This window comes from Cupressus sempervirens, chromosome 6 (assembly GCF_028749045.1).
Source record: "Cupressus sempervirens isolate cs-2001-9-10 chromosome 6, ASM2874904v1, whole genome shotgun sequence".
Taxonomy (NCBI): Eukaryota; Viridiplantae; Streptophyta; class Pinopsida; order Cupressales; family Cupressaceae; genus Cupressus; species Cupressus sempervirens.
This window is the reverse complement of record NC_143123.1, coordinates 320,856,042-320,882,743: the sequence shown is the minus strand read 5'-3', so window position 1 is coordinate 320,882,743 and position 26,702 is coordinate 320,856,042. Positions and strand designations below refer to the sequence as shown.

Below are 26,702 nucleotides of genomic sequence, written 5' to 3'. Positions count from 1 at the left end.
CAGTGATTAAGTCTCATAGTAAGTACATCAAAAGAAAGAGAACGATTCCAGTCTGGAAGCAATACCCACCTCAATTAGGAAGATACAGTTTCAAACAACAAGCCATACGTAATGTCCCCAATTTAGTAGGTCTCCGGAGTATGGGTTTGTCAGCTCATTATCATGACCCTCGTGAGCTGATGACTAGTTTTGGGGGTCTTTGTCGTGAGATTGCTATTTTAGGACTTACTATTTTTAGTAAGTCACTCTTGGTCAATTGCTTTTTTTGGATTGAGCAATGTAGGCAGGATGGTCCTCTGGTTTTGGATATTTAATCTTTCTAGGATTTCTTTATTATAGTCTTTATTGGTGAGCTTGTTTTTCTAATGATTTAATTCACATTTAATAAGCATAAGTACTTTATATTATAAAGTGTCATAACTTTATATTATAAAGTTGCCTTCTAAGTGGAAAGTGTGAGAGTGAAGCTGGATGACTTAATTTGTGTTATAAATTCAGCTTTTTGTTATGGAGAGATCTTGATTTAATATATCTTATTGCTCATATCGACTACATTTGGGGTTTTGAAGAAATTCTAAGTCTGGCTTTTGATAATTGTGCTAAGGTAAACAATTATCATTTCTCCTACTGTGCTCATTGTATCTAAGGAGACAAAGTTTCTGGGGGTGGATGAATTGTTACTGCTGGAAGTTGAAGAAGTTCGATTTGATCGAATAATTGTTGAGAGTGTGGTTTTCTGGAAAACGTGTGGGCTGAGTTTAGTTTGGATGCAAAGGTAAGGTTGCTAAGCACAGCTAGGAAAGGAGCTGAATTTAATCCTTGTGCTACCATGAGCTACCTATGGAGTGAGTTAAAATAAGACGCCAAGTATCATCTGCTGCCATTGCAATTGGGGACAAAATTATATGAAAGAGTTTGGGCGTGGCTCTTTGATTTGTGTTGGGAATTTTGAGGTAGCAGCCGTGGGTCATCTTTGCCACGTTGGACATTACCATTGCTGGTGGCGACCATTTGCAAAATTCTTTGGCGGCTCTTGCATTCACCATTGCCGGCATCTGCAAACACATATGGAAATTAGAATTCCTTGGCGGCTCCTACATTCACCATTGCCAACATTTGCAAACACATATGGCAATCAGGTTTTCCTAAGTTTGTAATTGCATTAAGTTGTTCAATAACATTGGTGTTTCCTTGATTTAAAATACACCATAATCTCGAGTTGTTTGCTTAAACTTAATACTCTCCTCGTGTTATCGAATACTTGTAAGAACTCTAGAAAATATAATTTATCTTCCCTTTTCTTCATAAATAAAAGAGGAAATTGAAATAGCAAGGAGTAAATTTATTCATTAGTTGATCAAGATTTGTAGAGATAAACCAAGGTTATTTATAGTGGTATCAGAGCAGTTTCTTGCTAGCCTACAGGAATTGGGCCCAAAATTTTCAGAGGCATATTGCTGTTATTCTGCATCTTGAGATATGAATGGTGATCGAAGGTTTCTGCGTGGTATGCACTACACCCGACAGGATCAGAAAGTACCTCTTGGTGAGGGAGAGCCAGAGATATAGTTTGGCTCGGTGGGTAGTCCGGGTGGTTTTGGTGGCTTCGGGTCACGTGCTACAAATGCTTAGGTTGATAGAGATGCCTTGCAGGCATTTAGGAATATTGCAACCGGACAACAGCAGATGACATGATTTCTCCAACAGTTGTCTAATACCTTGCAGTAGTTAGCTTTGCCTTAGGATCGGGGTAGTGAGTGAGACCAAGATGTTTCTGTTGGCTCCCACAGGTCACGGGTGGATATGGGGCCCCAGGCTGATGACAGGAATAGGATCAAGGATCATGTCAAGATGGATGATAGGTTGGATAGGATAGGTTATATTGGTGCTCAGGATAGGCCACAAAGATCCACCTTCTTGAGACCCAGAATAGATGTAGTTAGCACTATGTCTGACGCTGCTCCTTTTGTTGATGATGTGTTGACTCATTTTCATGAGTGGGATGCTCTTCCTCATGCTTTAGAGGATAACTTGAGTTTTAACAGATATCTGACACAAAAGCGTGAGCATTCCAGGGGTAGGCCTGCTACTGACAGACAACGACCTAGGTATACTAAGCTCCAGCAGGCAGCTGGTAAGATGACATTGGCTCATTTCGATGGGACCGGTAGAGTGACTGCTAGAGCTTGGGTCCACAAGCTCGACACCTACCTTGCTTTGTGTCCTATGACTGAAGAGGACGCCATCAGGTTTTTTGTACTACACCTTGATGGAGTTGCACATGATTGGTGGTATCATGGTTTAGTATTTCTCCATCATGATCAGATCATATTATACTAGGAGTTTGTTGATAGGCTGATAGAATGCTTTGACAAGAAGGATCTGTTACAAGATTCAAGAAGAGTTGGCAGATTAACGGATTTCTGGATGATTTATTAACAGAGGAACAAATGTGTTCCTTATAAAGAATTACAAGGACGTTGTTTCTAAAAGAAACAACGTAGACTGAAGATGCAATTAGAAACAAAACTAGAGACAGGATAGGAAACATTCCTATCTGGACTGAAGAAAAAAGAGATGGGATAGGAAACATTCCTATATAGACTGAAAGACAGACTACAGACAAGTAGTTGATTATTATAGAAAGTATAAGATATTATCTTAATACCCTCCCTTAATGGTCAACGTACAAATGCCGGAACATTCTGGGATAATTGAGACCCTCCCTGGATCTACAGAATGTTGAAACCAAGAAGCTTTGCCAGAAGAGTGCTATGACTCAAAATAAGTTGCAATTACAAAACTTCGTTTTTGTGGAAAAACCGGTAAAACTCAGAATCTCACGCAACCTTGCGTATTACAGACAACTTGAAAATGATTTTTGAGGAGAAAATCAACAAACCCAAAATCTCACACAACCTTGCGTATTACAGACAACTTGAAATGATTTTTGAGGAGAAAATCAACAAACCTAGAATCTCACACAACCTTGTGTATTACAGACAACTTGAAATGATTTTTGAGTAGAAAATCAACAAACCCAAAATCTCAGAAACAAATTCAGAAGGCGAAAAATGCAGCTTCGCCTTGATCAGGACCCGGAGAAGTCGGACGCTGTGTAACACCCAGAACAAGTTGATCGGTGTTTCGATATTCAAAGATTGTGATGATGCGCTGCTTCTAGGTTGCATAATTGCGACCATTGAATTTGGAATTATGCTCGAGCAAAATATGTTAGAGATGCCATGGCACGTTTTTCAATAAAAAATTGTGAAAATCTGTGAAGGCACATTCTTCGAGGCAAAAATACGAAAGACCCAGAAGAATCAGAGAATGACCCAAAAGAGAGCTCGAAAAACCCAGAAGGAATCTGCTGTCATTTTTTGGATCTACTGGCTCGAAAATCGAGGCACCCAAAAAAAATGGACGACAACCCAGTTGAGCTCTCGAAAAACCCACCAAGAATTTCCAAACAAAATATTTTTTCGACCCCAAAAATTAGGGTTTCGAAAAAAACGGCCCTAGCTGAAAAAAGCTTGAAAAAACTTAAGATTTCTTGTTAAAAAATGGCAGATTTTTCTTCACGGATCGATGTGCATGGATGAATGGGGCTAGAGTGTGCTGAACAAACACAAGCAGACCCGAGTTCGGGAATTTCTATAGGCCGAAAACCCTAAGCAGGTTTTAGAGAAATTCAACAGAAATAATTTTGAAAAAATTTAAACAAATAATTTCACGAAGAAATTATAAAATTTTTCGAAAAAATTTAAGTAATAGCTCTGATACCATGTTACAAGATTCAAGAAGAGTTGGCAGATTAACAGATTTTCGGATGATTTATTAACAGAGGAACAAATGTGTTCCTTATAAAGAATTACAAGGACATTGTTTCTAAAAGAAACAACGTAGACTAAAGACGGAATTAGAAACAAAACTAGAGACAGGATAGGAAACATTCCTATTTGGACTGAAGAAAAAAGAGACGGGATAGGAAACATTCCTATCTAAACTGAAAGACGGACTACAGACAAGTAGTTGACTATTATAGAAAGTATAAGATATTATCTTAATAGGATCTTGAGATATATTTTAGGGAGTTGGCTCAGTTAAGATAGATAGCTAGTTTGGAGGCATTCATCAATGAGTTTCAGAGGTTGTCAATGATGGTGTATGATATATCTGAGCGGAGAAGGGTTATGTTCTTCATTAAAGGTCTTGTTGAGCCACTCAGAGGGTGGGTTAAGTCATTAGATCCCCCATTATTACATGAGGCAATGAAAAAGACCCGTAATTTAGAAGCCTCTACACCTAGAGGCAAGTTTGCCTCAAAGCTTGTTATGTCCTCCTATGATAGAACACCTCTTGGGAAAGAGGAGAAGAATGAGGGTAAGCATCCTGCTGTGGCACCTTTGAACCGGGAAGCAATTAATGATTTGAGGAGGAAGGTGTGTTTCTATTGCAGAGGTCCTTATGATGCCGACCATGACTGTCCCATGAAAGGGTAAAAATAGGATGATGGAGTGGTTTTACGATGATGATGGGAGTGCTGATTTTTAGGAGTAGTTTGGGGATTGTGATCAGGATCAGCATAGAAGTGATGATGTTGATTATGAGGTGGATGACTCCAACCTCAAGGTAGCTTACTTATCCAGTATGAGGAAGGAGGGAGCTTTTAGGATGCGTGGGCTCATAGATGGACAGGGTATTGTTGCTTTATTTGATACGAGAGCTACTCATAATTTTATTGATGCTCGTTTGGTTACCAGGAGAGATATGCAAACTAAGGATTTTGAGGGCCTATGGATACAGGTAGCCGATGGTTACACCTTGAAGTGTAACAGGATGATTTCAGATCTTCTTCTGAAATTTAATACATATGCTTTCACTGCAAATTTTTATGTGGTAGACATGGGTGGAACAGATATAGTTCTTGGTATGGCATGGTTACACACACTTAAGTATATCTACTTGAGCACAAAGAAGATGAAAATGAGGTTCATTAAGGATGGACATCCCCAAGTTCTTAAAGCATTCCGTAATGATGAGCTGAAGTAGATTTCACTTAGGCATATACAACACTTGTTTCATCATAAGATATTGTTGATTGGGTTGCGGAGTGCAGGATTATGGCAACTCAAAAGAATATTGAGGAGGCAGAATATCACCCAGATATCCAGCAGTCGAGGATTAAACACTCTAATGATTTACCCCCTGGTAGGCCACCAGATTGTGGGATTGAGCATATTATTGAGTTAGAGGAGGGCACCAAGCCTATTATGGTTACTCCTTATTGCCATCCAAAGAGGCTTAAAGATGAGATTGAGAAGACCATACAGGAGCTATTTGATTGGGGGCATATTAGGCCAAGTAAGTCCCCATTCGCTTCTTCAGGTGTTTTGGTGAAGAAGGAAGGCACCCTTCGGATGTGCATTGATTACCAAATGTTAAATAAGAGAACTATTAAAAACCGGTATCCCATTCCACGGATTGATGAGCTCATTGATGAGTTGAATGGGACAAATTATTTTTTGAAAATTGATTTGAGGTCCGACTATCATCAGATCCGGGTTAGAGAACAGGATATAGAGAAGACAACATTTAGATGTCACTATGGGCACTTTGAGTTCTTAATCATGCCCTTCAACCTTACTAATGCTCCTGCCACCTTTCAGTCTACCATGAACAGGTTGTTCCACAGTCAGCTTCACAGGTTTGTGCTAGTCTTCTTTGACGACATTTTGATTTAAAGCAAGACTTGGGATGATCATGTTGGTCATTTGGATATAGTTTTGGGTATTCTGGTTAGGGCTTCCTTGTATGCCAAGGAGTCCAAATGCACCCGCGGTATGAGAAAGTTGCTTTACTTGGGGCATATTATTCGTACTGGTGGAGTTCGCATGGACCTAGATAAGATCCGTGCTATTGTAGAATGGCCTACACCTAAGACTCTAACACAGTTAAGGGGGTTTATTGAACTTTGTGCTTTTTACTAGATGTTTGTTGCCGGATTCTCACGACACGCCGCTCCTCTTACTAATTTGACCTGTAAGGGTGCTTTCCAGTGGTCTGCATAAGCACAGGAATGTTTTGAGAAATTCAAGATTATTATGACTTCATGTCCAGTATTAGTTTTACCTGATTTTCTAGGCCTTTCGATTTGCATTGTGATGCTTAAGGAGAGGGTATTGGTGCTATTTTATCCCAGGGTTGACATCCTATAGTTTTTAAGAGCAGCTGTGGGGTCTAGAGAGAACTTTCAACATTTATGATAAAGAAATGTTAGCCATCGTGCATGCTTTGTCTAAATTCAGGTAGTATTTGGTGGGCAACAAGTTTTGCATTAAGACTGATCATAACAGCATGAGACATTTCTTTGGATAGAGGGATTTGAATGAAAGGTAGCAGAAATGGGTCAGCAAGCTACAACCTTATGATTTTGATATCTCCTATATCAAGGGGACTCAAAATGTAGTTGCAGACGCTCTTTCGTGGAGACCTCACCTTTGTGTAGTTTTTGATATTTCAGAGGATTGGAGGCATTTAATTATAGCTGAATATGCTAGGGACCAAGGGCGACAAGTATTGTGGATGGTAGTATTAAGGATGACAGATATTCGCTTTTATGGGAGTTGATTATCTACAAGGGGAGGATTTATTTGATTCTAGATTCAGCTGTGCGTCAGATTACTTAAGGGGTATTCCATGATTCTCCTATGGCTGGTCATCCGGGTTTTTTCAAGACTTATAGACAGGTTTGGGAGAGATTATCATCGAAAGGGTTGAAGGATGTTGTTTATCACTATGTCCCAGAGTGTTCGGTTTGTTAGCAAAACAAACACGAACACACATACCCAGCTGGTTTATTACAACTACTTCCTATCCTTGAGAGGAAGTTGGAGGGAATTTCTATGGACTTCATAGTGGGTTTACCCAAAACCCAACGGTGGGATTGTATATATGTGGTGGTAGATAGGCTCATAGAGTATGCTCATTTCTTCCCTATTACCACTACTTGTTCAGCTATGCAGTTGGTTGAGTTGTTTTTCAAAGAGATTTTCGGGTTGCATGGTTTACCTAAAACCATTGTGAGTGACTGTGACAATAGATTTATGGGTCATTTTTGGCAGGAGATTTCTAGATTGTGTGGGACTGAGTTGGCTCCTAGCACCAGCTACTATCTGCAAACCGATGGCCAGACAGAAACAATAAATAAGTGGATAGAGAGATATCTTTGGAATTATGTCTCTTCCCAACAGAGGGCTTGGGTCAAGTGGATTCACATATGTGAATGTTGTTACAATTCCACTCATCATATGACTATACAAATGTCGCCTTTCAGAGCTTTGTATGGATATGATCCACCTAGTTTTGTGGACTTGTTATGTGGTGGCAGCAGAGTACCAAGTGCCGGGGAGTTGCTACAAGACAGCCAGGATGTAGTGAGGACCTTGAAAGATAATATATAGAAGGCAGAAAATCAGCAAAAGCAGTATACTGATTAGAAGAGAACAACTCAGACTTTTTAGGTAGGCGATATGGTCTACTTGATGTTACAACCATATCGGCAATCTTCGATCAAGAGTGGAGTTGAGAAACTTAAGCCATGATATTATGGACCCTTTTGGATTGTGTGACGGGTTGGTGAGGTGGTATATGAGTTGTAGTTGCCCGATGATAGAAAAGTTCATAATGTGTTCTATGTTTCACACCTCAAAGGGGCTTTGGGTCATCAAGTGAGACCTTCTCCTGTTTTGCCTTTGTTGGATGACAAAGGGAGATAGGAGTTGATTTTGGAAGCAATACTTGATACTAGGGAAAAGCAACTGCGATAGAGAACCATTCGTGAGTTTTTGGTTAGGTGGCAGAATCTTCCAGATGAGGATGCTACTTGGGAGCCTGAAGATATTCTACAGCATTTTGAACTTCGATTGCTTGAAGACAAGCAATCTTGGGGAGGGAGGACTGTAATGTACCCGATTTAGTAGGTCTCAGGAGTGTGGGTTAATTTGCTTGTTATTGCGACTCTTGTGAGTTGATGATTGGTTTTGGGGGTCTTTGTTGTGAGATTGCTATTTTGGGACTTACTATTTTTAGTCAGTCACTCTTGGTTAGTTGCTATTTTTGGATTGAGCAATGTAGGCAGGATGGTCCTTTGGTTTTGGATATTTGATCTCTTTGGGATTTCTTTATTACATTATTTATCGATGAGCTTGTTGGCTAATGATTTAATTCACATTTAATAAGCATAAGTACTTTATATTATAAAGTGTCCTAACTTTATATTATAAAGTTGCCTTTTAAGCGAAAAGTGTGAGAGTGAAGCTGGATAGCTCAATTTGTGTTATAAATGTAGCTTTTTGTTTTGGAGAGATTAGCTTGATGTAATATATCTTATTGCTCATATCGACTGCCTGGGTTTTTTGAGGAAATTCTGAGTTTGGCTTTGATAATTGTGCTGAGGTAAACAATTATCATTTCTCCTACTGTGTTCACTGTATTTAAGGAGATGGAGTTTTAGGGGGTGGATGAATTGTTACTACTGGAAGTTGAAGAAGTTCAATTTGATCAAATAATTGTTGAGAGTGTGGTTTTCTGGAAAATGTGTGGGCTGAGTTCAGTTTGGATGCAAAGGTAAGGTTGCTAAGGATGGCTAGGAAAGGGGCCGAATATAATCCTTGTGCTACCATGAGCTACCTATGGAGTGAGTTAAAATCAAATGCCAAGTATCATTTGCTGCCATTGCAATTGGGGACGAAATTATATGAAAGAGTTTGGGCGTGACTCTCTGATTTGCGTTGGGAATTCAAAGGTAGCAGCTGTGGGTCATCTCTGCCATGTTGGACATTACCACTGCTGCTGGCAGCCATTGGCAGAATTCTTTGGTGGCTCCTGCATTCACTATTGCCGGCATCTCCAACGCATACGGAAATCAGAATTCCTTGGCAGCTCCTACATTCACCATTGCCGGCATCTGCAAACACATACAACAATCAAGTTTTCCTAAGTTTGTAATTGCATTAAGTTGTTCAATAACACTGGTGTTTCCTTGATTTAAAATATGCCATAATCTAGAGTTGTTTGCTTAAACTTAATACTTTCCTTGTGTAATCGAACACTAGTAAGAATTCTGAAAAATATAGTTTATCTTCCCTTTTCTTCATAAATAAATGAGGAAATTGAAATACCAAGGAGTGAATTTGTTCATTAGTTGATCAAGATTTGCAGAGGGAAACCAAGGTTATTTACACCATAGATCATCTCCATTATTACAAACCCCGATAAGTATCATTTCACCAATGTAAAACCTCAAACTAAGCACAAGGGAACCTATTCTGATTAATATTAATATTCATATTAAATATTCATTCATAAAGCCACTAAGAAATCATATATCTTCCCATCATTACTCCCTTGGTGTCACTCCATAAATCATCATAAATTGACTATCACCACAACATTATAGTTCCACAACAACACATAAATCAGTATTGAGAGATTCAGTTCTAAGAAGAACTAGGACAAAAATCTCAAAGATTCCTTATATTGTTGAGTAAAAAAGATCGTTTTCTACAAATGTAATAACACCGTCATCATATTGGTATGTTCCAAATGTAGACTGGAATGACTTATAAATATGACAGGAGAAGAAATGTCTCATGAAGAGACATGTCTCTATGGTTAATCATCATTAGATAACATATTAACAATCATATTGATAGCCATATCTAAATATATAATATATATGTATATATATATTATATATAAGATTTTATATATATATATAATATAATATATAAGTAGATATATTTGTCTAAATGATGATTTCCCAATAACCATAAAAGAATTATCTTCAGGTCAATTCAATCCAACTGAAGTTGAAATCTTAACACTCCCTCTTAGCTAGGGAGGATTGTTATAGAACACATTATGCTCTCAAGCATATGGAGAGATCATCTCAATATGATATTCTTGGAATGGCATATCACCATATATCCATCAACTTAGATGTTATCTTTCAGTATAATCCAAAGTATGATTCAATAAGAATTATCAATATGATATTCATTATACTTATATTCTTTTGGTATGTGTACTGGCATCAAATCCTTGATGCCTACCAAAAGAATATGTTATATCTTGGAAAGATGTGTGTTATTTGATCTCCGACACTCCAGGATAACAACTGAATGTAGTCTATCAAATAACAACCATGATCTCAAGGACAACCATTTAATGTAGTCCATCATGACAAATATCATTAATGTGATGAATCAGTGAGAGGATCTTTCATAACATATCTATTAATATATACATCTTGATTAGGGCAATGATCATAAACTATCGAATAACATGAGATATCAGTATGTGAAGTAAGTCAATCATGTACATATATGTATGTATATGTATTTACATATGCATGTATATACATATACGTATATGTATGTTCCATATATTGATATCAGATCCAACTAAAGCTATTACTTTAACACTCCTTAGCAAGGGAGGATATGATCACTTTCTTAATCTCAATAATCTCATATTTGAACTTGCATAAAAAATGCTTATACACAATTATATCACTTTAAGAGTATATATTATTTGATTTCCGACACATTTCGGGACACATAGTTGGTCAGGTAGTCAGTCTTGATCTCATGATTTCTAGCTTAGTCCAGGACTATCATGATTTACTTATTGTCATGACTTTTGGAATTGTCCAAAACAACAAGTTAATGTAGTCTATCATGATAATGGATCAAGAATACAACACAACAACCACAATATCATGCTTTCTGGCTCATTCCAGGACAACAATTTAATGTAGTCAATCATGATACATTTTGACACATTCCAGGAAAACAACTTAATGAAGTCTATCATGATAATATGGTCAATTTTTTTCTAAGATGGTCACCTTACAATAGTGACCTCACACATATATCAAATGAAAGGTCGTCACCTTTTATGACAAATCTCAACCGCATCATGTAGTAACTCACATGATATCCATCATGAACTAAGTCAAAGGGTGAACCCACCATAGCTGCTCCTAGAGGGTGAAACAAGGGTTTTCACCTCAAACTTCTCTCTCACAAAGGAGAGTACATTATAAAGAATTTCACTTCGAATTTCTCCCTTATAAAGAAGAGATCACACTTCAAAAATTCTCCCTCTAAACAATGATCCACAGTAGTCAGGTCCTTTAATTACTCCCTTAAAGCTCTCTTCGCCTAAGGATGCTTGTCAATCTCCCTTTGAATCTGATATGAATCTTTCGACTTTCTGGTGATAAGTTGTTTCCTCATGATGTACACAAGGTTAGGCCAATCAAAATCATGCAGTCACACATGTATTTTTAGACTCCCTCTGAGTATCAATCTTTTGAGATCCTACGTTGCCTTTTGAAGAAGTGTCAAACTCCCTCTTAATATAGAAGGATACTCATGATCTCAATCATTACGAATATTTTCTTTATGAGCCTCATTTTATCCAGCTTGATTATTAAATGAATTCTACATCACAACTTCTTTGGAGCTACTGTCATAAGATTGAGCCTGCACAATATCTTTACACGAGGGTCCATAGCATCTGAGAATGAAACATCTCCTTTCTTAGTATGGTTCAAATGGGAATGGAACATTGGTTAACATTCCCCTTCAATTTCTCACTCATAGAGTTTTCAGTCATTGGGTTGCAAATCTATGAACAACTCCAATATCGTCATTGGAATTTGAGAGAACTCCATCATCCAATTTGAAGAGTTACATCGACATCCACCTCAAAGTGATTTATCCATCAACTGAAAATAATCATAATTTTCTATAGTATTGTGAATATCTCCAAAACCTTTTAATGTATAAATCATTATAGAGATATCTAATCAAAATCCTAATTCTCCACCCAGTTATATTAGACATCACCTCTTCATCCAACTTATTTATATTCTATTTAAGGTTTAGTCCATATAAATTTAAATTACCAATCTGCAGTTATTACGTATTCTACAACTCCTTTGTAGTACTCATCTTCTTTGACTTTTCATAGTGAATGGCTCTTATTCAAATGGTTGTAATGATCCTTCCTGAACCGCTGTTGTAGCGAATCTTCCTCTCCTTGGGATTGTTCCAACTTCATTTTTGCACAAAGTGTGCTCTCTCCCAATCGACTCCTTGCAACTATTCCCGAGTATGCAAATTCAAATAGCTACTAAGAAGGATTGCAATCTCTTCTGATATTAATATTTATTTGCTTCTACTTAGAAAGCTTCTATTTTCCTTTAGACAATTTCACACCCTTTTGCATTTCATATTACCATTCCTAGGTACATAGAGACTATGTTTTATATCATTTCAAATTACCACCTCAATGAGTCGAGCAGTAGGTTTAGCTCACGATCACATGAAGTGTTCATTGTATGATTATGGGATCAACAACCGCTGTGCGACATGAGCTAGAGATCATCGTAGTATAAATGTTTCACTGCCATAGAGGTGAGTGAAGATCTCGTCCTCTGCTGATTTGAGGAGGTTTGTTGAGGTGTTTATTGAAATCATCTTCAATATATTCGATCTGCATCTTGGGCATTCTTTCTTTCTGTGTAGCCATTAGCGAAGGTAGTGATGGTGGAAAGTTTTATGACACAACATCTGACATGCATCTTTCCATCTTCAAATTCAATAACACAAATTACACAAATTAGAATAGTACTGATGTGAAGTGGAGATATTTTGATGGTATCAAACATGGTTATCAACACTATTGCCTCCCTCTTCATCTGTTGAGATATAATGTCAGACAAAGACAAGCTAACCAGGTCTTGAGGGCCCCCCACTATCTGTTTAAGTGCGCTCTTCCTTTCTGTTGTCTAATATTTTTGGTTGGTTTTCTAGTTAGATAATCTGCCACATTGCTTCTATATCTGGCTGTAATGTATCTCTTAATTTAGTATCGACCTCATTTCCGTTTTCTCCTCATGTGGATGTCATTATTTTCGGAAAGAAAAATCATGCCTGAACTCAAATGTTGTATTGCATATGGTAGTGTTCTGTCTACATCACTGCTTCTTGTTATTTATTTTTTCCTTCAAAAATGTAATTCGTGCGATGTGTGTGGTCGGTCTAGCCTATGTGTGAGTAAATTTGATTTGCCTGCTATGTGCTAGAACTCTATTGTGTGATGTGCAAGGCTCAACAATGTGCAATTCACAAGGTGGAAAATTTGACTGGATGAACTGATTGCTTAAAGGATGGAATTGATAATCCTCGGGATCCACAATTCTTTAATAGCCAAGTTTAAATAATATAATTCTTGACAATATGTATCACTGGACAGTATGATTTTATCTTCTTTCTTAATTTAATCATCTAATTTCTTAATATGTATTGGAGTGAATGTGGTTTGTTTCTTGCCGAATGCTTTTCTGCAATAAAAATGTTTTTCCTAAGATTTGCATTGACGGGATTTTCTTGTATTGTTTTCTATTTCTGCTTCTATATCCTGTTCCAATGGATTTTTTGCCGATTGTCTTCTATTCCTTAGAATGTTGACTTTATGTTGAATCCGTTGCCTGTTTCGCTTGTTAGGATGCATAGTATTAATTCATTAAATATCTCTGGCTCTATTTTGGATGTGAGGGTGCCAATATGCATAAGGTGTGAATGTGACGTGCTAAGTATATGATTATGTTTCCTACATAGCCATCTGTTGTCTTCTTCCTCCAAATCGACTGCCATTCACGCCTTTCTTCTACTTGTTATCTCTTCTTAGTATATGGATATTTCTTACAATTGTAGCCTAAGCTTTGATACCATGTTGAGTAACGAAGATCGTTTTCTGCAAATGTAATAACACTGCCATCATATTGGTGTGTTCCAAATGCAGATTTGAATGACTTGTAAATATGAGAGGAGGAGACATGTCTCATGAAGAGACATGTCTCTATGGTTAATCATCATTAGATAACATATTAACAATAATATATATATATATATATATATATATATATATATATATATATATATATATATATATAAGTAGATATATTTGTCGAAATGATGATTCCCAATAACCATAAAAGAATTATCTTTACGTCAATTCAATCTGACTTAAGCTACAATCTTAACATGTAGCACAGTCCCAAGTTACATTATTTATAATAGAGGACATTATTGCATCGGGACACTCCATTAAATGTTACAACTCCTATAAGGAATCAATGCAGAGATCAAAGTATCTTTGAAGGATTTACCTAGCAGCAGAGTATCAAATTGATAAAAAATAGAGATTGAATATTTCTTCAGGTCAGTATAATGAAAGGCTTAAGTCATATGCATATGAAAGGATGGACTCAACGAGTTATTCATAAGGCCTAGAATGAGGGAAATCTCTTGTAGGAAGGATGGGTACATCAATACTCATTATCCATAAGGTCTTGAATAGAGGAAATTCAGCGAGGAGATGGTGCTTAGTGGAAAGCTGTTCTAAATAATTAGAGTCCCAGGAAGCACTCCCCCAATACCTAAGCATCTGATCACAACCTCTTCTCAAGAAGGGAATTAAGTGGGGGTTAGGATCTTTAATTCTCACATACAAATTTTTGTAATTAGATCCAATCTCCTAATTTATATCTATCTTTACTGGAATACTAACATATATTGCAGGTTCATTAGCCAGGAGTTCGTAAGTTCAATGAAGAAGTTCAAGGGACATTACAAAGAAAAGGCTGAATGATTGTATGAAGCGGATTATACTTTATCATGGTATGAGATGTACTCCCTGTCAGAAAGAGGTATTGCAGTTTGCAGGATTTTCATTTTGCATTTCCTGGATGTTTGTTATGTTGGGTTTCAGAGAAAGGTTTTGATTTTGGTTGTTCCTGATTGTGTAATTAAGCTGTTTGCAAATTTATTCAGGATCCTGATATCAGTATGCACATTCATGATTGCTTGAGGACAAACAATCTCTAAGAAGGGAGGGCTGTAATGTCCCCTTTATGGGACATTTGAAAATTTAATTAAATAATTAAAATTTGAGTTGTCAAAATACAGTGACACTTAGTTTAATTATTTAATGGAGCAATTAAGTTTAATTTTTTAATGGAGCAATTGAAGTGAGTTATTTTACCAGCCAGAGTTATAACATTAGTCACTTTGTTGTAAATTAAAAGACAATGAAATGGAAGGTGAAGAGACAAGCTGGAAAAGCCAAGAGTTTCTTGGAGATTGCTATAAAAGTTTATGGAGAGAATTATTCAGTCATGTTGAGATATCTTGTTGGATTTGATAAAATTGTTGATGCGTAGTCATTAACAGAAACTTCTTGAGACGAACGCCTTCAAGGATTTGATAGGAGAGCTGGACAGAAATCTGGTTCTTCTCTGTGGAGTGATCGAACAGCAGTAGTCACTCTAGAGAAAATTGGTAAAGCCTTGTTCTATAAACAGATTTATAAGAGCTCAAAGATTTGAGCATGCACATCTGAAATATCTTGATTTTGTTATTTTCAGCAATTTGGAAAGCCAATGCTTATATGGCAAAGGAAGGTTTAATGATTGTCGTCATTATTTCCTAAAGTCTGCAATCAATTTTATTTTCAACTGCCATTGATTTATATAAAAAAGTTGACACTTTATATTTCTTTGTCATTTACTAATTTTCCAAACCAATGTTATTCTTGAAAATATGTTTGTGCGGCTTATTACAGATCCATGAAATATTGCAATATTTTATAATGGGATGCAATTAAAGTTGCCGTTTATTATAAGTGCGGATTATTTTAAGTAATACAGTCTATAGCTGAACTGGGAAAAAATATTTTAGGTTCCATCAGTTGATGCTGGGTGCACAACATTATAGTCAATGCTTAATTCACAAAGATTATTGGCTCGCTCTTGATATGTTAATTAGATATTTCTGGAGGTGGGTTATGTAAGATGGTGTGGAAATAATTGCAGATTCAGAAATACTGAAGTATCAAACTGTATATTTCTTGGGTTGTAAAGATAACGGGGTCAAAGGAGATCTTTAATATTTCTGAAGTTAGCTTGTAAAATAGTGGATGCCCCTTAGTTTGCCAAAATTATGATTCAAGCTGTTTATTGTAAAGTTTTGAGCCGGCAATATTTCTCAAAAAAATTCACTGTGTGTCAATATCATGGAATGAATAGGGATTTTGATCCTGGACTTATTGCTGTATATTGAAGACAGCTTTCAGAATGGAGATTCTTGCAGGTATAAACCATGTCTGCTGGCCATTGAAAACATGATAGCTGGGAGTTGAGGTATGCAGGTTTGCAGATTGAGGTATCATACATGTCTGTAATAATCCCTGCTTAGTTTGATCAATGAAGTTGAACTCTGGCTGGTGAAATTTTGTCAAACAGTTGGCATGTAACCTTGGCATTAAACTCTGATGCTGCTGTGAATAGTCCAACTCCAGAATATATATAACAATATGAGTTCGGAATTTGCATACAGTGTGACAACCTCAGAAAATAACAGTATTATATTTATATTACTCTTCAAGTACAGCAGATCCCATACAACTTTTTGTCTAACTTGGATTATAGAGAAATAATTACTGAATGAGTTCACACATAATTATTTATGTTTAAAACACCAACACATGGTATTACAAACATAGACAAGGAAATATTGGAACCTGTATACTGCAGCTGCTAATAAACTGGACTGCTCATCTACAACATACTCTTCAAGGTCACTGTTCTGGAGCTGCCAATGCCCAGTCACTCTGCTACCTGTATTGGTTACTAGAATCTGTCTTGGTGTGAAGGCCTTGACCTGTGGTCTCCCTGCTCTTCTATGTCACCTCACTTATGTCGGCTAAGTACCAATCCCTGCATATGAATGAATGAGCCACACACAGATCCTCTATCAATCCTTTGGGGTAGCATTCGAAGCTATAATCGATGTTGTATCAGACTGCTGGAGCTACCTGTACTCCACTTCCCAATCAAACAATTATTATACTGCCAGGCAGCATTTGGATGCTCTAATCACTTTTGTATCAAACAATTATCAGACTGCTGTTATATCAGACTGCTGAGGGAATTCTGGTTTTGTTTTACCAGTCGGTTGGATAGATCCATCTCTCAATACTGCAACCCGTGCCTCCTATAGTGTAGCTGCCATAAATATCTGCAGAACTTCCTCTCTTAATTGGACCTCCACCTTTGATTATGCTACAGTCTGCAAGTATTAATAAGGCTCGGAGAGTTATGTTGAGTACCTTGTATTTTCTTCTACTCTTCATGTGGCTCTTGGCTCTGTCTTTACTTAGCTGCTGAAGTAACCATCCACCCAACGAACTGCTCAGCTAACATAAAAGATGTTGTTTAGTAATGAATGAACCTATTGTCCAACAAACTTCAAGTCTGGTGTAGAACTCACAAAGAAGACAGGGGCTGTGTCTAGCTTCCCACTTCCTAAGGGGCTTCGTCCCTAAGAAGAACACAGTCACATTTAAGCAACCAATAAGGCTTTCAATAATAACATATATTCATAGTATCCATCCCAATGTAGCTCCATGCTTTTATAACCTCGATATGAGGGAAGAGACAAACAACTAGGCAATGTGGGATTAAAAGCCAATTTCGTCTTTTAGTCACTTAAGTAACTTTATAACTTTATAAAGGAGTGAATGAGGACCAGGGCCCAAGCAAGTGCACAAGGGCCAATTCCAAGAAGACTGAAGGAGTGGAAGCAAAAAAGCTGGATGAAATGAAAGCTTTTGTGGAAAATATGAACATTTTGGTAGACCAAGTTGCGGACCTGTTGAGGACTCTGTAGCTCTCCGGGAGCTGTCCTTTTGCTTTTCTTTTGCTGTTTTTTAGTGCATAGCTGTACTTTGGCCTCCTGTTTCTGTGGTTTTTTTTTTATGTTCTTCGAGGCCATTTGTTATCTGATCTTTTATGTTTGTATTTCTCAGATGCTTTGTTAAAGGTTTCAGGTCCTTTAGAACCTGTTTTTACGTAATCAAAACTTTATAACTTTAAAATATTTAAATAAATCACCTAAGTCACTTGAACTTTAACATCTCTTGAAATACTTGTCTGATTGCCATGCTGCCTGAGATAGGAATCTCTCCTCATAATTCCCCATGTGACCAAATACACTTTCTAAAAATAGAAATGGTCCATCTCTATTACCCATGACTTACTATACATAGTAAGTATGGCAAATGGAGTCCAAATGACATTGAACAAAGGCCAAATCCATAAATTTCTGAAAGTTGGAGATGAATCGATCCTCAAAAGACCCTCTAACCATCCTCATTAGCCTACAATGGTCCAATATTAGGCTAATCTCTGAAATTCTGATGCTGGTAACTAATGGGGACATTACAATGTCTGCTGCAATTATTGCATTGGAGATGTGGAAGAGAGTTCCTATTTGGTGCACAAAGCAGTAGATTATGAGCAGAGATTACTATATCATACTGTTTGGAGAACCAGTAATTACTGTTAGAACCAGACTTCAGCACCTGAGAACATTATAGCAGGTTGTAGTTGATTATTAGTATTCATGGTGGCAAGACGAGGTTAGATTGCTCTGTTTTGTTTCTATTTTTAGTTACCTGCTCAGTACGTACCATTACAAAGGTCAACCTCATGTTTCAGGCATTCTCTTATATTATGTCCAAAGGATTAATAAACAACATACAGTTTAGATTGGAATGAATGTTTCATGATTAAAGGTTAGAGCATACTCTACCTATTTGAAGTATATTGCCATTGTATGTTAAATCTGTTCGAGAAATTCTCAGTTTATTTCTGTTGAGCAAATCTGAGTGTGTTAATATTATATCTACATGCTCATATTTGCCACTGCCTTGGATTTCATTATTTAATCACTGTTTAAAGAGACAATTAACAAATAATACCAGATGTCCAGTCAGAAGGTCTGTCATGGGCAGTTGGTAAGTTTAGTGTTTGATGAAATGGTGATGCACAAAACTCAGGAAACTTACAAATTTGAAGGTACTTTTAAGACGTGATCTTACAGCAATAGAGTCTGTACTACACACCACTAGGAAGGCACAACATGGAAGTATGGAGGTGTATGATGGCGGTGGCGGTGGACGGTGGCAACAGTATTTTGGAGGTTTGTCCATCTTTTCGGGGACCAGGGAACAGACAGCTGGTGCCCTCAGCCAGATAGGAGATAAATAGAGGATGGTTTGGCACATTTTCAGGGATGAGGTCATCCTATGTGACCTCACTGGTTCAAAGCTTCAGTCAAAAGCACTTACCCTCCCCCCTCCCCCCCCCTCCCAAATTTATAAAAAAAAAAAAATGATTCAAAACAAAATCTTCTGGAGAGTTCTGCGCATTTGGTCCCCATTCTCAGTATGCACCTTTGGAAGTATATTGAAATGATCAAAGAGATAAGATATTCATTTTGAGAGAAATGGTTGGTGCAAATATGGTATTCAAATATTATTAGTTTAGCAGATTGTTGGGTGTTTGTGTAATATGATTGCCTCTAACCAAAGATGATTGTCAGCTTGTTATCTATGATGATTTGTTTGACATAAATATTTGACTTGAATTTATTTTTTTAGTTTTCTGTATAGATGGTTTTCTTTCAAGAAGGCTCCTTATTCTTTTTGTATACACTAAAGATTTCCATTGTTATGATTAAAACAAATTTTATAACAAAGTATGTTGAACAGGATCTTCTCTATTGGGCATATTTATGCACTGGTGTATTAGTAGTTCTAGCATAAAACAATTGTGCATCACTTTGATTTCTTGCTTGCTTAGGGATAGTGCAGCATCTGTGATGGTCTCCTTTTAATTCACATCTTATCTTATTGCCTCTGGTGTTCATTTCAGTCACAGTTAGCAGAGTTTCGATCATTTGAAGGTCAGGAAATGAATACAGGAGAAAAAGTGCTGCCTTTTAAGGTTTATTTTACAACAAAATTTGGTATTTTCTCATTTTTTTTCGTATAGGATTTATATCATGTGCAATTTTTTTTTTATATTCTCAAAACTCCCTATATAAGACTTTGACTTTAATAGACATGTTGTGGCTATTTTTGACAAAAGCTGGATCTAAGAGTGAACAAGACTGTAATCAAAGATCAGTTCTTATGGGTAAATTTTGTTATGATTCATTTAAATTGTTAAGCAAACAGATAGACCAAGTATTTGTAGTCTTCACATCTCTTAACATTTTTGTTTTGTTTATGGGGTGCTTTCCAGGATGTAAACAATCTTGAGAGTGATCCAGAGGAGTTTTCAAGGGTCTTTTGTAAAGATCTTGAAATTGAGGATCCTGAAGTTGGAGTAAGAGAATTTGTATTGACTGGTCTTCAGTTGTAACCAGAATCATTTGCATTATGATAGTACCAGTTAACTGTGAATCTCCTAATGTTAGCTAATAATCTTAAATGATATGAACTGTCTGATATATTAGCCATGAACACTGCTTTTCACTAATTATCTTTCCTAGTCATTGAAACCTGGCTCATGTGTCAAAGACATGACCAAAGGATTGCAGATGAGTACACTTTTTCATGTTTTGGAAAAGTTTCTTTAAATTCGGTTCTGTGAAAAAATATCAAGCACATGGTAATTAGGAAACATATGAAAAAGGTTCAACTACATATTGGCTGCCTATATGTTTAACCCCATATATTTATTCACCAAAGACACAAGACGTCAACCTGAGATGTTGCCAATTGATATTGTGTATGGGTTTATGTGCATTCGGTATTGTGGTATGGAAAATCCTTTCTTTATCCTGAGCTTGGTATGTCCTGGGTACCTCCATATAAATAACATATAAAAAATATAAAAACATACATATTTTATATTTCCTCATAAAAAACAGGAATCAAGTTCAAAATATGACATCATACTTATGATAAACAAAACTGTCATGAATATTGGGTATTTGAAATACAATTATACCAATTCAATATCAAGCTCTCAAACTTCAATGCTATGATAAATGTTCATCGCTCAATATTAAATTAATACTATCAGTAATCTGCCTCATATGAGTCATCATCGAAATCAATATTATCATCACCATTGACATTAGGTGATTCAGGTGAATCAGAAGAACCATATGCAACCTAATTAGCAGTTGTAGTAAAAGTATGCTGGCTATCCAACTTCTCAGTAAGTGAAGATTGGGTCTATGTCTTACAATTTTGTTGACCCTTCCTTTACTTATTATTTTCCTGGGTAAGAAGATGCAATTTAGAATGCATATAAACTAGCACATTTTCTTTACTTAATGCCTAAAGATTGCATTTTGTAATGTCCCCATTCTTAGCAAAAGCATTTTGTGAATAATTAGCGTAGTTTTTTTCTGCAAAGGCTGTTTGGTGTAATGAGCCCTTTTTAATGTCTCCATTCTTAGCAAAAGCATTTTGTGAATAATTAGCCTAGTTTTTTTCTGCAAAGGCTGTTTGGTGTAATGAGGCCTGCTGGCTCAATTCAACTACTTCTAAGTTCTGATAATTGATAGATATTCATTGTTTTGCAATCTTTTAAACTCTTACATAAGCATTTTATCAAACACTTGTAAGTTCAAAACAAATTAATATCCCTTAACTTTATACGTACATAGAACAAACATTAAGACAAACACTTGATAGATTTATCATTCTGAAAATGCACCAGATTATTCAAAGACATTTTGTCAAACAGTTTGCGTATAAACTAACTGCTGCAAACCATTCACAAGAACTCCTCTTTATTCAATTTAGGAAATTATTTGCATTTACTTACCATTTATTGAAAACTTAGAACTAAATTAACAACATTAGAGGAGATGGATTCATGGATGCCACTTTCTATTAAAATCTCAGAACATGTTGTAGCTTTCATTCAGTGATAAGAAACCCCCAAATGCTGGAGTTGGAGACCAAATAACAGCCCATTTCCATCATGCATTCACTCCTTGAAGCTGGGCATCATTCCTTAATGGCTTTGTTACCAATTTAACATAACTCCTAAATTGCCATGTTATGCTTGCCTTTATACTGTGCTAGGTGTTTTAAGTTGCTGAGCATACATGTTACAGAATGAAATGGATGCAGAAAGTAAAGTACATAAATCAATAAACAAGAAAAATTGATCATTTTTATTCGAGATACAAGAACAAAAATAGTACATTTTATTGAGATATTCAAATTGTTTTGATAAGGTACAAAGTGTTCAAATTTTAAACAGCACTTAATAAAATGCATTTAGATACCACACAAACATTCTCAGTTGCTAACATCGAGATACAAGAACCAAAACAGTACATTTTATTGAGATATTCAAAATTGTTTTGATAAGGTACAAAGTGTTCAAATTTTAAACAGTACTTAATACAATGCATTCAGATACCACATAAGCATTCTCAGCTGCTAACATAATATCTGAATAAACACATTGTATAAACGAAAAAGTACTGATAAGATAAGGGGAAAGGCCTCCATTGCCTGAATAGAAGGATCGTTGTTCTGAATGTTGAAGGTTTGAGCCCACATCTCCATCTGGGAATAGACTTGCAAAAATGAAAAAAAGAAGAGGATTAGTTTATACGAACTAAGCAATGGAAATCTTTCCAATTATCTCTACACTACTTAGCGTTCCTACAACATGGTTATTTAGACAGATAACTACATTAAAAGATGTGAATGCAAGAGAGATATTTGAAAGCAAAGTAGGTTTTATGCTAATAAGTTTGTTTCATGTGCAGATACAGGCATGAAGTTTGAGGTTGTTGAAGAATCTTGCATAAATTACACACATGAAGCCTTTCGACTGAATCATGTAGAGGCTAAGACTGAAGGACTGAGGAGACTATTGAAGGAACACATATAAATTACAAGCGTGAAACCTTTTGGTCAAATCATGTAGAGGCGAAGACTAAAGACATGGGGAGACTGTTGAGGGGGCATACGTAAATTACAAGTATGTGACCTTCTGTTCAAACCATAGCAGAAGGTTGAAGACATGAGGAGATTGTCAAAGGGACATACATATGTTATAGGTTTGAAACCTTTTAGTCGAATCGTGGAGGGCATATGGAATTCTTAGTCTACAAGCTGAGGGAATAGCAACATCTTAGAACAAATTAAGTGTCATAAAAGCAGAGAAGAAAAAACAATGAATGCTACAACCAAGCTCATAGCAGTAAAAGTACAATAGCATGCAGATTTTCAGCATTCTAGAAAAGGAATGAGATAGAATACAAGAAAATAAATTGCAGATTTCATGACAGCAGCAAGAATGTTTCCAATACAATCTTCAGAATCAATTAAAACCAGTTTTAGCTACAACAAAATATATAAGAACTTGCATTTCTTGAAAGCGGGGTCTTATGGCAAAAATAACATTTAACTTGTTCTTGGCAATGAAGCATCAAAAAGGACAAAATAATTTGATAGAATTTGAGTTATTACAGTGGTGACCTGTTATTGGTAGAAGATTTAAGAACAGTTACAACAAGCATCAAACCATAGCAAACATTCATCTCCAAGTAATTCACAGTAAAACCATGGAGAGAAAAAGATAACAGCAGATAGAGTCACAACATATACAATAGTGGATAATTAAGATAACCATGAATAACCATGAAATCACAACAACAAGATGTAAATATTCATGCCATGGAAAATATTCAGCTACAACAACCATGGCATCTAAAGTAATATCAATAGCAAATAACTTACATCATAGCGAATGTCTCAAGCAAGAATGAAGATAAAAGAACTTACATAAATTTCCATAGCTCTCAGCTCCTATGAGCCAAGAAACCCAAATCTGAAGGAGTGATAAAGCTACAACATCATAGAACACGACAATACCTTCATAGCTAAAGCCATCACAAAGCCACGAAATGAAGAAGAATCCTAATGGCATCCAAGGAATCACAACAACAATGGAGTTCACACCATCAGCAAAGAAGAAAGACCATGAAATAGTAGTAATAGCTCACAAAATCAACAACAGAGCCACAAGGTGGTGGAACCTGTGAAAGAAATATGGAGTCATGCCATCAAAAGGAGAAACCCACGAAACTATATCAGAAATCTTCCAGCTCACAGCTAGTATAAATGGAGTCACAAACTAAATAAAGACCCAACAGATATGGCATCCAAGAGCCATGAAAGAAAGGGAAAATCACGACATCCAGCCATAAGAGAAGCTCACGGCTTTCATTAGTAGGAACTTGTGAATGAAATGAAGCCACACAACAAGAAGAAGAACTCGCATGGTGACTATGTAAACAGCCAGAGCAAGAAAATATCATTCATGGCGTCCAATATAACAACAAGGAAATAATCCTCAACATTATAACCAGTCACGGCATGGAGAAAATAACCTTCATAGTGTCCAATGAAACTCACGAAATGAAGATAGAAACTCACGGCTAGCAGAAACAAAGCTCATCAGATGGAGGATACCATCAGCCACGACTTGTACAACAAGCATACGTCTAACCAACAAAAGAAATAACAACAGGTTTATGGCTTCTGAACCTACAAATAGCAGAAAATCGCAAGGAGGAGCTCTCATGGTGGCTAGGGTTTCAACCCTACTCTTTTCTTCTATCTTCTCAACTCGAAATGTTGAGAATGATTTTGCTTTTTTGCCTTTTGATAGCCCCTTAAGCTTCATTTGATATAATTTTGGGTTTGCCTTTGGCTTTGATTAAATTTAAAACTATGTGTTGATATAATCTAACTTTGTGAAAGTTGTTATACATAGTTTTAAATTTAATTCTATTTTGTTCTAAAATTAGGAAAAAATGAAAATGTTATTATATTAATTGATTAATAATAATTATTTTGAGCAAAATAATTTATTATTACTTGCATCAATCATGTAATTAATGTTAATAAATTGATATTTATAAATCAATTTGTTAATGTTAAGTTAAAATGCAATAATAGTAATTAAAGAAGGGAGTTAAGGCGAGTTTCAATTTTTTAATGCCTAAATGCAAGGGAATAAAGTTCAAATTTTATTTTTGGAGGCATAGTTCAGACTTAGGAGCTGGGAGTCAATTATGGAGCCATTTTTGGCATTTTTAGAGTCTTTTTCAGAATTGTTTGCATGCGTGATTGGTCAAAGGGCAGTGTGAGTTATCCATGTAGTGATGGAGCACTTTAGTGCTATTTTTGGCGATTTATGGAGCAGTTAAGGCCTGTTTTGCATGCAGTTTGTTATGGGAGCATTTTTTTGCGTACTTTGCATATTTTTGATGAGTTTTACATGATATATTTCTAGGTTGATTTTGGAATTCGAGTTAGGGTTTTATGCATGATTTTAAGGAGTTAGAGGTAGTTTTCCAGTTTCCTATCAGTTGGACAGGTGGTTGAGAGCTGTTTTCAAGGGCTTCTTCATTATTTGGGTCAAGTTTTACTTATTTTTTCAATGCACGATCTTGATATCCGAATTAGGGTTATGAGCTCTATTTAATGTACATTCACCTCATTATGAGGATCTTCTTTTGGATTCAGATTTTTGCACATTGCAAATTTTGAGTTGATTGTAAGAGCAATTTGTTGCAGAGGTTTTTCAGCATTGGTTATATAGATTGAATGGTTCCTTTTCATTGATTCTCATGTAATATTGTGGATTCTTTACTTTTATGTTGTGTTTGTCCTTCATTTAAGTTATATTCCTTATTGCATGTTTGAATCTTGATAGGTGTGATTACAGGTCCTTGTTTGTGTCCTTATTCTTTTTGCAAAAAATTGGTACAGTCTAGGTTTTCCTTTCAAAATAGAAGATTCCAGGTTCTTGCATAGAATCATTTTTGTAGTTGCATGTTTATCTGAGTATTGTGAATCATTTATATCTTGCATAATTTGTTTTGAGTTGATTAAAGTTACATACAAAATCATCGGTGTATTTAGGTTAGTATTCATTATCTGTCATTCACTTCTCATCCCTTTTCTTGCATATAATTTAGGTTTTAGGTGATCACTATTTAGGAACCGACTTAACTTCTAGAGATTCATCTCTCATTTTAGGACAACCCACCACCCAAGAGAGTTTCCATGTTTCAATAGGATAGCTAGATTCTGCATCTGGTTATAGGCGCAATCTTGATTGACAACAGTTTTCTGGCATGCTTGGTGGGACCCCGAACTGCTTCACAGTTCTATGAATTACAAGATTTTACTACTGTTTTGGTGTGAACAGCGATATTCTAGCCTTTTTGAAGGTATTTATCAACACTTGGTGACTCTGTTTTGAAGGTTTATTGCAGTTTTGGTGATTCTCTTAATGAGAAGAACTCCCAAAAGATCAATAAAAGGATGAATAATACCACTGGTTAGAAGAGGAAGGTCTGCTTCATCATCTGGATCAGATAGTTATTGAAGATATTAGTTTTCCTAAAGATTTAAGTGTTCGTGATAATTCCGAATTTGAATTGCCAATTTTTGAGGACCCACCAAGAGATCAATTTGTTTTTGTAGCATCTACAAGTGGTACTATAGCTACTATTAAAAGTCTGAAAACATATCAGTGAAAGATAAATCAGCCTAACCAACAAGTTTCATTGGTTTATCAAATGGCCCGAATTTTGCCGTTTGTAGCTTTTAATACCGGTAGCCCTTTACAAATCACGGCTCATCATGATATTCCACCAGCAACATTAAAAAGTGTGCCATATTTTACTGGTGAAAATCATGTTTCAACAGTGGAACATATCAGG

The 26,702-nt window shown here is 36.2% G+C and overlaps 1 protein-coding gene across 12 annotated transcripts in view; it reads left to right on the top strand.

Annotated features, from left to right (window-relative positions):
* Positions 1-26,702, top strand: part of BSH (transcription regulatory protein SNF5, putative (BSH)) — a 269,940-nt gene that overhangs the window by 116,363 nt on the left and 126,875 nt on the right. For 8 of the 12 annotated variants that reach the window (XM_089788052.1, XM_089788055.1, XM_089788051.1 and 5 more), the window contains exons 4-6: positions 19,856-19,927; positions 20,072-20,119; positions 20,228-20,323. In XM_089788052.1, coding sequence (XP_089644178.1) covers positions 19,856-19,927; positions 20,072-20,119; positions 20,228-20,323 — 216 coding nt within the window. The remainder of the gene's footprint in view (positions 1-19,855; positions 19,928-20,071; positions 20,120-20,227; positions 20,324-26,702) is intronic. The other 4 variants (XM_089788058.1, XM_089788057.1, XM_089788047.1 and 1 more) reach the window with 2 other exon arrangements.